Here is a 13,146-nt window from a genome sequence, read left to right on the forward strand (position 1 = left end):
ATTTATTGACGAAGTACATAAACATCACCATATAACCTGAAATTCATTTTCTTGTGGGCATTCACAGTAAATACAAGGAACATAAGGGCCGCACCCAATAGGAAGGAGGTGGCAAGGTGGCACTAATGAAACATGGCAATGTTTCGGACAGCTTACAAAAATTCAAAACTACTCTGACTGCAATCTGCAGCCTGTTTATAACTTCTCTTTAAACTTTCGAACCATCTTAATGAACTAGCAATTTCATAATCTTCTCAGGGACTCAGCAGACTCAACTCTCAAGCATGCAGGCTCAGCATCTTTATGCAGATAAGGGTCCTCCGAGTCAGCAACCCTGCCCTGTACTCAAGTTTTGCTCTCCAGTGACTGTACATTTGCCAACAAGATACTAAGTGGATGGAAGTTTCAATCTAGCTCAGAGCCCTCCCCTGCTCCCTTTCTTCAAGCCATGATGACATTTCTTCTCTTTGGATGTCAATGCCCCATTGTAATTTACAACAATCTACACCACCACCAACTTTCCTATCCATATACTAGCCCCAAACAACAGGAATTCTGCAGATGCTGGAAATTCAAGCAACACACATAAAAGTCGCTGGTGAACACAGCAGGCCAGGCAGCATCTCTAGGAAGAGGTACAGTCGATGTTTCAGGCCGAGACCCTTCGTCAGGACTAACTGAAGGAATAGTGAGTAGAGATGCTGCCTGGCCTGCTGCGTTCACCAGCAACTTTTATGTGTGTTGCATATACTAGCCCCAGTGTCTTTTCAACGTTGTTACTGTATCTGACTCATACACTTACTCTGGCAGCTCATTCTATGGATTAATCATTCTCTGGATGAAACAGTTGTCCCTCAGATCCTTTTTAAAATCCCTCTTACCTTAAATTTATGGCCTGTAATTTTTGAGTCTCTTTCCCTGGGAATAAGATTTGAGTGCATTCACCTTATTTTTACACCTCTCCTGGTCCCCACCCCCCCACTTCCCTTTCTCAGAAGGTCTCCTCTATCACATTCCTTCTTCAGACCTTTACCTTTTCCACCCGCCCACCTCCTAGCTTCTCACTTCATCTTCCCTACCTGGTCTCACCTATCACCAGCCAGCTTGAACTCTTTCCCCTCCCATATTTTTAGCCTTCCTTTCCAGTCCTGATGAAGGGTCTCAGCTTGAAACATTGACTTCTATTCCTTTCTTTAGATGCTGCCTTACCTGCTGAGTTGTGTGTGTCACTCGAGTCTGTCCTGCCATTCCATCATGGCTGATTTGCAGAATCTCCTTTATGACTTTATTCATTTCTATCACCCCTCAGTCTCCTACACTCCAAGGATAAAGTTCTAGGTTTGCCTAGTGACTCTGAAGGAGGAGCTTTACCCTATGTCTAACGTATATTGAATTTGAAAGACTCACAGGGCAAAGTAAAGGGAACTTTATCGTGCCTGACCTGTGTTGTCCCTACTTTGGGAGTGTCTGATGGGACAAGTGAGGGGAGTCCTGACGTAGATAGGGGACTGCTTTGACAAGCAGCTTGGTCCAACCTGCAAAAAGTGGAATTCCCCGGTGGCCAGTCATTTCAATTCCTATCCCTATTCCCGATCTGATATGCCAGTCCATGGCCTTCTCTACTGCCATGATGAGGTCACTCTCAGGTGGGAGGAGCAACACCTTTTATTCCATCTGGGTAGCCTTCAACCTGAAGGCATGGACATCGATTTCTCCAACTCCCAGTAATTCCTGCCCCCCCCCCCCATTTCCTTCTTGTAGTATTCTGCTTACCTCTTCTCCTCACCTACCAATGACCTCCCCCTAGTGTGCCTCTCCTTCCCTTTCTCCCATGGTCCACTCTCCTCTCCTATCTGCAGCCCTTTGCTTCTTCCACCCATTACCTCCCAGCTTCTGACTTGATCCCCCTCCCCCACCCACCTGGCTTCACCCATCGCCTTCTAGCTTGTCCTCCTCCCCTCTCCCCATCCTTTTATTTTGGCATCCTTCCTTTTCAGTCCGGATGTAGGGTCTCAACCTGAAACTCGAATGTTTATCCATTCCCATTGATGCTGCTTGACCTGCTGAGTTCCTCCAGCATTTGTGTGTGTTGCTCTGCAGAATCTCCTGTGTTTATGATGGCACTTTAATGTGTCTAATCTGTATTGCCCCTATTCTGGGAGTATGTGACAGGACAATGTGCAGCAAGTTTTATCTTTTATCTAGATAGTGTTGTACCTTACCTGAGAAGAGACAACATTGAAGTCTGAAAGAGGACCAGTCTCTCATTTATCCTTTGTCTTCAGGAGTACAGGTTTACAACAATGAAAGCAACATCAAACACCATGAAGACAGGTGAACCACCATGCTGTTTGTCCTGTTTATTTGTCATTCAAATGCTAAAAATCCCTCAGTACAATGTACACCATCCATTTCAAGCATGGATTGAAATTCTCCAGTAGGAGCAGCTTCTTGCAGCAAATTCTTTGTAAGTTCGTTCTATTAGAGGTTATAGTCACAGTAAATAGGTTGGGAAAGTATCGACAGATCCGTAATGGCCCTTGTGGTTTCAGTCACCTCAATAGAAACTTGTTGGTGACAAAAGGTGAAGATAAAAATTACTCTGTACGAGAGTTTGTCATTTGCAGTTATTTCCACACGCAGAATGTTGCTCCATTGGTGAAACGATCTTTCACTCTCTGAAAACGTGTTCTTGAAGGTAGGTGCATTCATTCTAGAAAATACCTGTCCATTGCTCGCTCCTTCCCTGGCCACTGGGCCTCATTCAGGGAGCTCGAGAAGGGGGGGGGGGTGGATGGCAGGGACGAAGCCTTGGGCTAAGGGTTTGTGACCATCCTTGTCGCCAATGTGAAGCTGGCTGCAATATTTGGTATGAAGATGACATACAACACCCAAACGAGACACACTGTCCTGTGGACTACAGTTCCTTCAAAGTCAAAGCTGGTGAGCTTTGCAGAATTGTTTCTTGTCCCCTTTCCACAACAGCCCAACCCGAATGAGTCGCCCACAATGACAGGGTGGGCCATCCCAAGTCGTTTTGGAGATTGGGCACAGGCCATTTCTTCACCACGACCTCACTCCTGACTAAACCCTCGGGACAAGCTCAAAAATGGAAACAGAATGATTACTATTGAATGTGATAGTATGGTAGTCTCCCGAGTTACAGATGGAGCTGTGGGGCGGGGGGTGGCGGGGAGAAGCACAACAACCTCTACAATCCACCCTGAGTTCTGAATAGCATACTCTTTAAAGATCAAGGCAAACTCAGCAACATAAATATCCGTTCCGTATGTTGTATTATGGAGAATGTGCGGCTCTGCAGAGGGAACTTGCTTATCGAAATCCAGCCCAGTTTGCCACAAAGAAGGTATCCCTGACTCCAACAGAAAGAACGCGGAGTATAGTGGAGACAGTGAAAGAATGTTCAAAATGGTGATAGTTTGGAAAAGTGTGTGCCTTTTAGACAACTGCTCTGGCATGTGCACACAATCAGATGTACAGGAGGGGGAAGTCAAACAGTACACAGTGAGATCAGGAAGCAGCGAAAGGAGGTGTGACTGACCACGTGTATATGCGGATGATGTGCACCTACTGAGCTACCACTGTTGGTGTGCAGACACTGGGAAAGCATTGGAATATGGATAGGTGATAAACACCTTAGCGGTGAACCCTTCCCCTCCAGAGCTGAGTAAGACTCTGAATGGACCCAGATGCTGGAGAGTAAATTTTGTTGTTACTTCAATCTCCACAGTGAGAAAATTCACATTAAAAAATTAACCCCAACGATACTTTGGTGGAATTAAGTACATCATTCCAGCTAACCAAGCAAACACAAAAATACCCTCTAATAAACAAGAACAGCTGCAAAATATTTTAATGGCTTTACTAATGACTAATCTGTATCAAAAACTGGGGGAAAAATAAAAGTCTGCCCAAATATCAGAAGAGTATTGACAGGTTAAGGGTAAAGTAGCAGATTAAAATGACTGCCATTTTCACGTCCATGGGGGCAGGAAGATGGTGGCCCTAGTCACCAATACAGGACTACCTTCACCATCACCCACTGGCCAAACTCATCACCGATTGCACAGCCAGCATCGGATCACTCAGGAAAGCTCACCTTCCCACAGGGAGCACATACATAGGTCACCTTCCCAGCTCAGGAAGATTCAGTATAAACAAGTCAAAGGAACCCCTCCCCCCCCTCACCCACCCGCCTGCCTCTCCCATTGAGCACAAGATCACCAAAAAACCCATAGTCAGTGCTATCCCAGGCTGGCTCTCGTTCAGCTGCAGTGGGATACCCGTCACGCACTCCAAGGATCGGACAGGGCTCTTCACCTCTACGTCCCAAGCAAAGAGTTCAGTGCTAAAGTCACACGCTGATGGAGACAGATTATCACCACCAGGACACCACCAAAGACAAAACTTAATCCATTTGCTTACACAATCTCCCCCACTCAGAAACAACAGGGAGTGGGATGCATCAAGGCTAACCATGTTACGCCCAGATGTTAAACGTGTTGTTTACTGACAGTATGGTGTGGAATTTGTGGGAATGACATGGAAGGAATCTGCATTCAGATGGAGAGAATCAGCATCAATGCACAACCTCCAGAGACTTTCATCCTGACCCCAAAAATAAATTCGTAAAAATTTCACTCCAAAGAGCCAGGCTGCTTTGCGAATGGGTGAAAATTGGAGGTAATTCTGTTTACTTATGAACAATTTCTATCAGCACACTCGAGTGGAAGAGTAGAGAAATGTCTAAACACCTGATCTGCACCATGGGAAGAAGATCAACAAGGCCAAGTCCCTCTGACGTTTCCACTCCTGAGATGGGACACTCCCAACTGCCCCACTTTATCCCACACCCTGAGTGACCTGCACTACATTCATCAGGGAGGAGGGACCACTTCCACAGTTCCCAGAACAATACAGCTCCTGCAGAACCAGAGATCCATGATGACATCACTTGTACCACAAAGTGAAAAACATAAACACGCGTGTGAGCACTAAATACGTGCACTTGCACACACGCACATAGAAACAGCAAGTAAAAGAGACCTCTTTTCCGCACACAGCGTCATTGTAATCTGGCAAGATGCATGCCTATGTCCACCTGGTTACACATTGTACTTTCCCTTCTACATTGTGCAAGAACAGTGCTCAAAATCCAAGAAATGCAGACTCTATCGTAAGGGAGATCAGGCAGTTGTCGGGGTGACCTGGGCCCCACACCTTTGACCGTTGGACTGCGTGACTGCAGCGAGCAAAGAGGGGGACAAGGTATTCGCCTTGGCCTTTCCAAGCATCTCTGTCTAACCCTCCCACCCACCCCACTCCACTGCATCTATTTCCATGTGTTGGCCGACTGGCTGATGGATCGTGAAGGGATCATGTCCAACAGGTACTCGCGGTGACGATCCATGGTTGATGACGTCTTCTGGCCTGATAGGTTTGGGCTAACGTAAGCCATTGTAACCCCTGGAAACAGAAAGTGTCAGAAATCAGCAGGAAACCAGCAGAGAGGCCACACTATACCCTTGCTCACTATGGACAGACCACTGTACAGGATTGGAAAAAGCTGCAGAAAGTTGTAAAAACTCTGTCAGCTTCATCATGAGCACCAGTCTTCCAGCATTGAGAACATTTTCAAAATTCCATGCCTCAAGAAGGCAATATCTGTCATTAAAGACCCCATCACCCAGGCCATGCCCTTTTCTCATTGCTACCATCAGGGAAAAGGTACAGCAGCCTGAAGATGTTTCAGGAACAACTTCTTCCCCTCCACCAGCAGAGTTTTGAATGGACAATGAACCCATGTACACTACCTCAAATTTTTTTACCCTCTCTTTGTACTAATTTATTTTCAAAATTATATTTCTTATTGTAAGTTAGTTATTTTAATTATATATTGCAATGTTGTGCTGCCACAAAACACCAAAGTTCATGACATATGCCAATGATATTAAACCCGATTCTGATGACTAACCATTTTATTCCTGCCGGATAAGGGCGCTGCTTCTTATCGATAATGTGATGTGGAGTTTGTGGAAGTGTTTGAAATCAATCAGTGCACCATCCTGTGTTCCCAAGCAAGAGAACATCCCCCCCACCCTTCGCAGAACCAACATCATTGACATCTGACTCAAAACAAGCACTGCAGTTGGAATTTCAAATCTTCATAGCCCGGTTCATTAATGATCTTTCTCAACACATACCACACACTTCACTCAGCAGTGGTGGTGGTGTGGGTTGGTAGGGAAAGGCGAGGAGGCAGGCAGCCACACTCTGGCAATAACAAGGGTCAGAGTATTTACAAGATATTGGAGGAACTCAGCAGGTCAGGCAGAGGAATAAGCAGCCAAAGTTTGGCTGATAAAAGGTCTCTGCCCAAAAGGTCAACTGTTTATTCCCCTCCATTGAAGCTCCCTGACCTGTTGAATTCCTTCAGCATTTTGTGTGTGTTGATCTGATTTCCAGCATTCAAGACCGTTTAATGTCATTTCCAGTACACAAGTGGAAAGGAGAATGAAATAATTGCTACTCTGGATCTGATGAAACACAAAAAACAACACAATAAATATAAATACCTAGATTGATTGTATGTCCACAGAGTGATACTAGGCACAGGACTGACAGGAAATGATAAAGTAGTGGTGGTTGGGTGGGTTAGTTGGCGGAGGTGTTGTTCAGCTTTACTGCCTGGGGAAAGTAGCTATTTTTGAATCTGGTGGTCCTGGTGCGGATGCTACGTAGATGCCTCCCTGATGTTACTAGCCCTTTTCCAGCAGCTTTCTCTCTGTCCTTGATGGTGGGTAGGTGATGTGTTGGGCAGTCTTGACTACCTGTTGTCGAGCATTGACAGATCTCGTGTTGGAGCCAAGGACACCATTATCTTCCTGCTTCAACAGGCTTCCACTTACCTGGATGAACCGGGCAGCACTGTGAAAATCATGTTCTTTGATTTCACCAGTGCTTTTAACAGCACACGACCTGCTTTACCAGGGAGTAAGCTCATGGAGATGCAGGTGGATGCTCCACTAACTTATAGACTATCTGTCTAGACAGCCACAGTCTGTGAGATTGCAGAGCTGTGTATCAGGTACTGTGGCACAAGGGCACCTCAGGGGACTGTCCTGTCCCCCGTCTACATCTTGGGCTTCAGATATAACACGGAGTGCTCCCACCTGCAGAAGTTTTTGGATGATTCGGCAGTTGTGGGCTGTATCAGCCGGGGTCAAGAGGCTGAGTACAGAAGAGTGGTGAACAACTTTGTTGAGTGGTGTGGGCTGAATCACCTGCAGCTCAACATCACTAAGACAAAGGAGTTGGTGGTTGACTTCAGGTGAAAACACCCTGCATTCTCATCTCCATCAAGGGAGATGATGTGGAAGTCATCCGGGACTACAAGTACCTGGGAACTCACCTGGACAATAAACTAGACTGGACTAAAAATGCAGGGACTCTGTACAAGAAGGGAGGCTCCTGAGGAGGCTCTGGTCATTCAATATCAGCAGTACTATGCTGCAGATGCTCTACAACTCGGTGGTGGCCAGCATTCTATTACGCCGTAGTCTGCTGGGGCAGCAGGGTGAGAGCAGCTGGCACCAAGATGATCAATAAGCTCGTCAGGAAGGCTGGTTCTGTTCTGGGGGTGAAACTGGATTCCCCGGTGGTTGTGATTGAAAGGAGGATGCTGCAGAAGTTATGAAGCATTATGAATAATCCCTCTCACCCCCTCCATGATGTATGGGACAAACAGAGGAGCACCCTTAGCAACAGACTGATTCCACCGAGGTGCAGCACTGAACACCACAGGAGATCCTTTCTCCCTGTGGCTATACGATTCTGCAACTCCTCCTCCTTAAGTATATATGGTTTCAATGGACATCTGTATTTTGCACTATTACTTTATATTGTACATTTTGTATTCTTTTTCATACTTCAATGCTTATATTTTGTATTTTAAAGTATATACTTCTGACTGAGCAAACTCCTTCGGGATAAATAAAGTTTTATCTTATCTTATGTACAGAGTAGTTATTTGCCTACCTGTGTTGGGGACCTGCTTCCTCCAGGTAGTGACACTGCCCTTAGCACCAGTTCTTTCAGCATGTTTGCTTTGCCTGTTGACAAGAGAGACGTTCTGCAGCTGAGATGACTGGCTGAACGTGTGCAGCACCCCACGGGCTGTGGTGCTCTGAGGTCCTCGAGACAACTGGCTGGATCCCTGCAACATTAGTCACAGTGTGTGAAAATGAAACCTTTAACATACACGTTACTTAAAACATATTACTGTTCTATGTTCATATCTGAACATATCTATGTTCAACAGAAATGGTTTCTAGGGTAGAACAGCAACCCAAGTATGAATGATGTATAGTTCAGGTTGAATAGAAACTAATGCTCTCCTGTGTTTATCATGACAGGCCCCAGTCACCAGACCAATATCACAATTACTTCAACAGCCTGAGAAATTTAAAGAATAGTTTTAATTGTCACTTTGTACATCAAAACATTGAAACATACAGTGAAATATATCATTTGCGTTGTTGGATCCAACGGTTTAATTCTTAGACTTTGTTACTTTCTTTGCAGTTTAACAAATAATTATCTGCTTGTATTTTTAGTTCTTTTATATATATCTACACATACACACACACACAAGAAACTGCCTAGTATGCTTCCTAGTGGATGCAGTTCTTTAGTGTATTCCCATAGTGGTTATACAAAGTATGATTCTGGAAGCTTCTCTTGCTACTGCATTATTTGAATAAGTGCTTTATCATTGGTGGACTCTTATCTACAAATTTGAATGGAACTTTCCTGACCTATGGATATAAGAGATATGAACCACAAGGCAGTGCCATCTTAATCTTAGTATTTTAGCTTTTTGTCTCTCCCGCCACTTAGTAGACCTCTATCATTGTTTGTTTCAATTTCTATTTGTTCTATCAATGCTTAATAAAATGTCCATGAAGCAACAAGTTTTGTGCCTCTTTGCAGACTTCTGAGGGAACCTTGGATTACAGTGGTACAAGGATGTGCCAGGGGTAGCCTGCAGGTGCCGCCATGCTTCCAAAGCCAATATAGCATGCCTATAACTTATTATCCCTGTTAAGAGAGTGATTTTTGGTTTAGGTCACTTCCATTTAGCAAATGACTTTAGCTAGCAGTCTTATGTTCCTTGAAAATGTATTGTGGATATAAATTGGAACAATGCATTCCTAAAAGCTGTGAATCCCAGTCCACAGACAATGCTGGCGTCTGTGGGATGGATGTGAATCAGGTGGTGTGAAGTTTGTATGTAGTTTCAAAATAAGGCATTGTCTATACTTTGTAAATATGGAATTTTCCTTTGTGTTTAAGCACATAAATATCAAGCCCCACGTTGGGCCAGCAGACATTTCCACCGAAAACGTCTCCACATGATGTCTGCTGTACCTTATTTTGTCGAATAAAGAAGCTGTTTTGTATCTACCACTAATTATCTCCAGCGATTTCATTCACGCAACAATCCCTAACCTATACGCCTTTGGAATGTGGGTAGAAAGCAGAGCACCCGGAGGGAACACATGCAGTTACGAGGAGAATTTACAAAACGTACAAACTCTTTACGGGCAGTGGCGAGAAATGAACCCTGATTATGGCAGTGTAAATTGTTACACTAACCGCTAAACAGTCCCCGTAAACAGTCGTGGCATTACTTAGCAAATCGCTGATCAGCAATGTCCGAGACAGGAGTTGGTTCAGCCGTTCCCAATCCCATCAAGCAATCAGGCTATTTTAGATTTACCATTTCCCAGTAAGTAAAGATAGTTAATAATCTGGGAGCATGGGATCTTAGAAATAGTATTATTTTTTTATATACTGTGATTGAAAGTTTAAACCTATGCAATACAAAGCTTAAAGATGGGTGCCATGTTAACGAACGGGTTAGCGCAATGCTATTAGAGCTCGGGGTGGCAGAGTTTAGAGTTCAGTTCTGGTGTCCTGTGTAAGGGGTTTGTACGTCCTCCGCGTGGTATGTGTGGGTTTCCTCTGGGTGCTCCAATTTCCTCCCACAATCCAAAGACATACCAGTTGGCAGGTTATTTTAAATTGTCCCATGATTAGGCAAGGGTTAAGCTGGTGGGTTGGTAACAGCATGGCTCAAAGGCATGGAAAGGCCCATTCTGCGCTGTATTGCTAAATAAATAAGTAAACAACTGGGGTATTGTTAAATTGTGGTGTGTTAATAAACAGCTTGGCAGTAAGCAAGCAATGGGGTCAACCTTTAAAGAATTAATACACTTTACAAAGTGTGCCCAGCTGTGGGAATGCTGGCCTTTAGCACAGGAGAATTTGAATACAGTGTTACTCTGTGAGACACCAACTGGAACATGGGTCTGAGAGCAGGGAAAAACCCGAGGTTTGACTGATTTAAATTGGAAAGGTCAGGTGTGGGCCAAGATAAGGAGGCAGGGCCCAGGATCGTGTTGAGGCAGGGCATGGGTCTGAGAGCAAGGAATGACCCAAGGTTTGAAAACTTAAGTGAAAAGGTCAGAGTGACAGGTGGAGGGAAGGGGGTGGGCCAACTCAGCCCGCTGCCCCGCCATGTTTACTCGTCTCTGCGCTGATGACTGGCTTCGTGGCTGTGACTCACTTTCGTGAAATTCAGTTATTTGCTTACTTTTATTGTTTACATTTTTTTTGCACATTAACTGTTTGATGTTTTTTTTATATGGGTTCTTTGTCTTGTGATTGCCTGTAAGGAGATGAATCTCAAGGTCAAATAAAGTATACATACTTTGATAATATATGTACTTTGAACTTTGACTGCCTCCTTATTACAGCAGCTCAGATAATGCAAATCAAGGAGCTGGTTATTGACTTCAGGAGCAGAGCCAGTCCTCATGGGGGATCAGAGGTGGGGAGACACAGCAGCTTTAAATCTCTCGGTGTTATCATTTTGAAGAACCTGTCCTGGGCCCAGCACACAAGTTAAATTACGCAGAAACCATGACGCTGCCTCTACTTCCTTAGGAGGTTGTGAAGATTTGGCAAGACTTCTAAAACTTCAACAAACTTCTATAGATGTGTGGTAGAGTGTATATTGAGAGGTTGTATCACGACCTAGAATGGAAACACCAATGCCCGTGAATGGAAAATCCTACAAAAAATAGTGGACATGGCCCAATCCATCACAGGTAAAGCCTTCCCCACCACTGAGCACATCTACATAGAGCAATATTGCAGGAAAGCAGCAACCATTATCAAGGGCTCCCACCACCTTTTCTTGCTGCTGCCATCAGGGAGGTACAGGAGCCTCAGGACTCACACCACCAGGTTCAGGAACAGTTATTATCCCTCAACCATCAGGCTCTTGAACAAGAGGGGATAACTTCATTCACCCCATCACTGTACTGTTCCCTCAATGTATGGACTCATTTTCAAGGGCTCATCTCATGATCTCGTCATTTATTGCTTATTTATTTATTATTATTATTATTTTGTATTGTACAGTCTTTTACACATTGGTTGGTTGTCTGTCTGTTGGGTCCAGTGTTTCATTTATTCCATTGTTTCTTGGATTTACTGTGTATGTCTGCCAGAAAATGAATCCCAAAATAGTGTATGGTGACATCTACTTTGATAATAATTTTACTTTGAACAAATGATCCATTTTATGGAATAAAATCTCAATGTTACCAAATTTAACTGAAAAATAGAGTAATTTTCTGTATATTTATTTTTCAAGTGCACTTGTTGACATATGCACAGATGACTCTGGATCATCTTATAGAAACTTGCAAAGTAAATAGTTTTCTTGGAACTCACCACCATGGAACATAGAAATCTACAGCAGCAGTCCCCAACCACCGGGCCGCGGACTGTTATTGGGCCGCAAAGCATGTGCTGCCGGGCCGTGAGGAAACGATATGAGTCAGCTGCACATTTCCTCATTTCCTGTCACGCACTGTTGAACTTGAACATAGGGTTGCCAACTGTCCCGTATTTGCCGGGACATCCCGTATATTGGGTTAAATTGGTTTGTCCCATACGGGACCGCCCTTGTCCCGTATTTCCCCCGCTACGGTAGAGCGTTCCTATGAAACCTTTCATGCCGAAATGGCGTAAAGCGAAGAAGCAATTACCACTAATTTATATGGGAAAATTTTTTGAGCGTTCCCAGACCCAAAAAATAACCTAACAAATCATACCAAATAACACATAAAACCGAAAATAAATAACACTACCATATAGCAAAAGCAGGAATGATATGATAAATACACAGCCTACATAAAGTAGAAATAACGTATGTACAGTATAGTTGGGAAGATGAAGGCAAAACCAATTTGTGGGAAAAAAAATCGGCATATATGCGCACACAGGTGTTCGTGCAAGGCTTCATGGTCATGGTAGTCTTTCCTGGGGTAAAGTGTCCCGGGATTTGACTGCTACTTTTGTCCCTTATTTGGGAGTGAGAAAGTTGGCAACCCTAACTGTAGAAGACATGTTGAGGTGAGTTTAACCCTACTTGAACAACCCCCCCCCACCCCCGATTGGCCGGTCCGCGGTGCAAAGAAGGTTGGGGACCCCTGATCTACAGAACATCAAAAATCCTTTGGCCCACAATATTGTGCCGACCGTGTAAACTACTCTAGAAGCTGCCTAGAATTTCCCTACTGCATCGCCCTCTATTTTCTAAGCTCCATATACCTGTCTAAGAGTCTCTTAATATACTCTATTGTATCCACCTCTACCACTGTCGCTGGCAAAGCATTCTACGCGCCCACCACTCTCTGTGTGAAAAACTTGCCTCTGGCATCTCTCTTGTACCTACTTCCAAGCACCTTAAAACTATGTGCCTCGTGTTAGCCATTTCAGCCCTGGGAAAAGCCCTGTCTGGTCACTTCTCATCCTCTGTCCAAGAAGAAAAGGCCAAGTTCACTCAACCTATTCTCATAAGGCATGCTCTCCAATCCAGGCAACATCTTTGTAGATCTCCTTTGCACTCTATAGCACCCACATCCTTCCTGTAGTAAGGTGACCAGAACTGAACACAGTACTCCAAGTTGGGTCTTATATAGCTGTAACATTACCTCACGGCTCTTGAACTCAATCCCATGGCTGATGAAGGCCAACACACTACACGCT

At 44.4% G+C, this 13,146-nt stretch overlaps 1 protein-coding gene across 11 annotated transcripts in view; it reads right to left on the reverse strand.

The window, feature by feature from the left end:
* Window positions 1–2,299: 2,299 nt before the first annotated feature.
* gatad2ab (GATA zinc finger domain containing 2Ab) overlaps window positions 2,300–13,146 on the reverse strand; it is a 208,947-nt gene continuing 198,100 nt past the window's right edge. For 6 of the 11 annotated variants that reach the window (XM_072243986.1, XM_072243987.1, XM_072243988.1 and 3 more), the window contains 2 exons: window positions 8,059–8,236; window positions 2,301–5,487 (listed from right to left, as the gene is read on the reverse strand). In XM_072243986.1, coding sequence (XP_072100087.1) covers window positions 5,354–5,487; window positions 8,059–8,236 — 312 coding nt within the window. In that variant the 3' untranslated portion in view covers window positions 2,301–5,353. Of the gene's footprint in view, window positions 5,488–8,058; window positions 8,237–13,146 lie in introns of all 11 variants that reach the window. The other 5 variants (XM_072243985.1, XM_072243981.1, XM_072243978.1 and 2 more) reach the window with 3 other exon arrangements.

The sequence above is a fragment of the Mobula birostris genome, chromosome 26 (assembly GCF_030028105.1).
Source record: "Mobula birostris isolate sMobBir1 chromosome 26, sMobBir1.hap1, whole genome shotgun sequence".
Lineage (NCBI taxonomy): Eukaryota > Metazoa > Chordata > Chondrichthyes > Myliobatiformes > Myliobatidae > Mobula > Mobula birostris.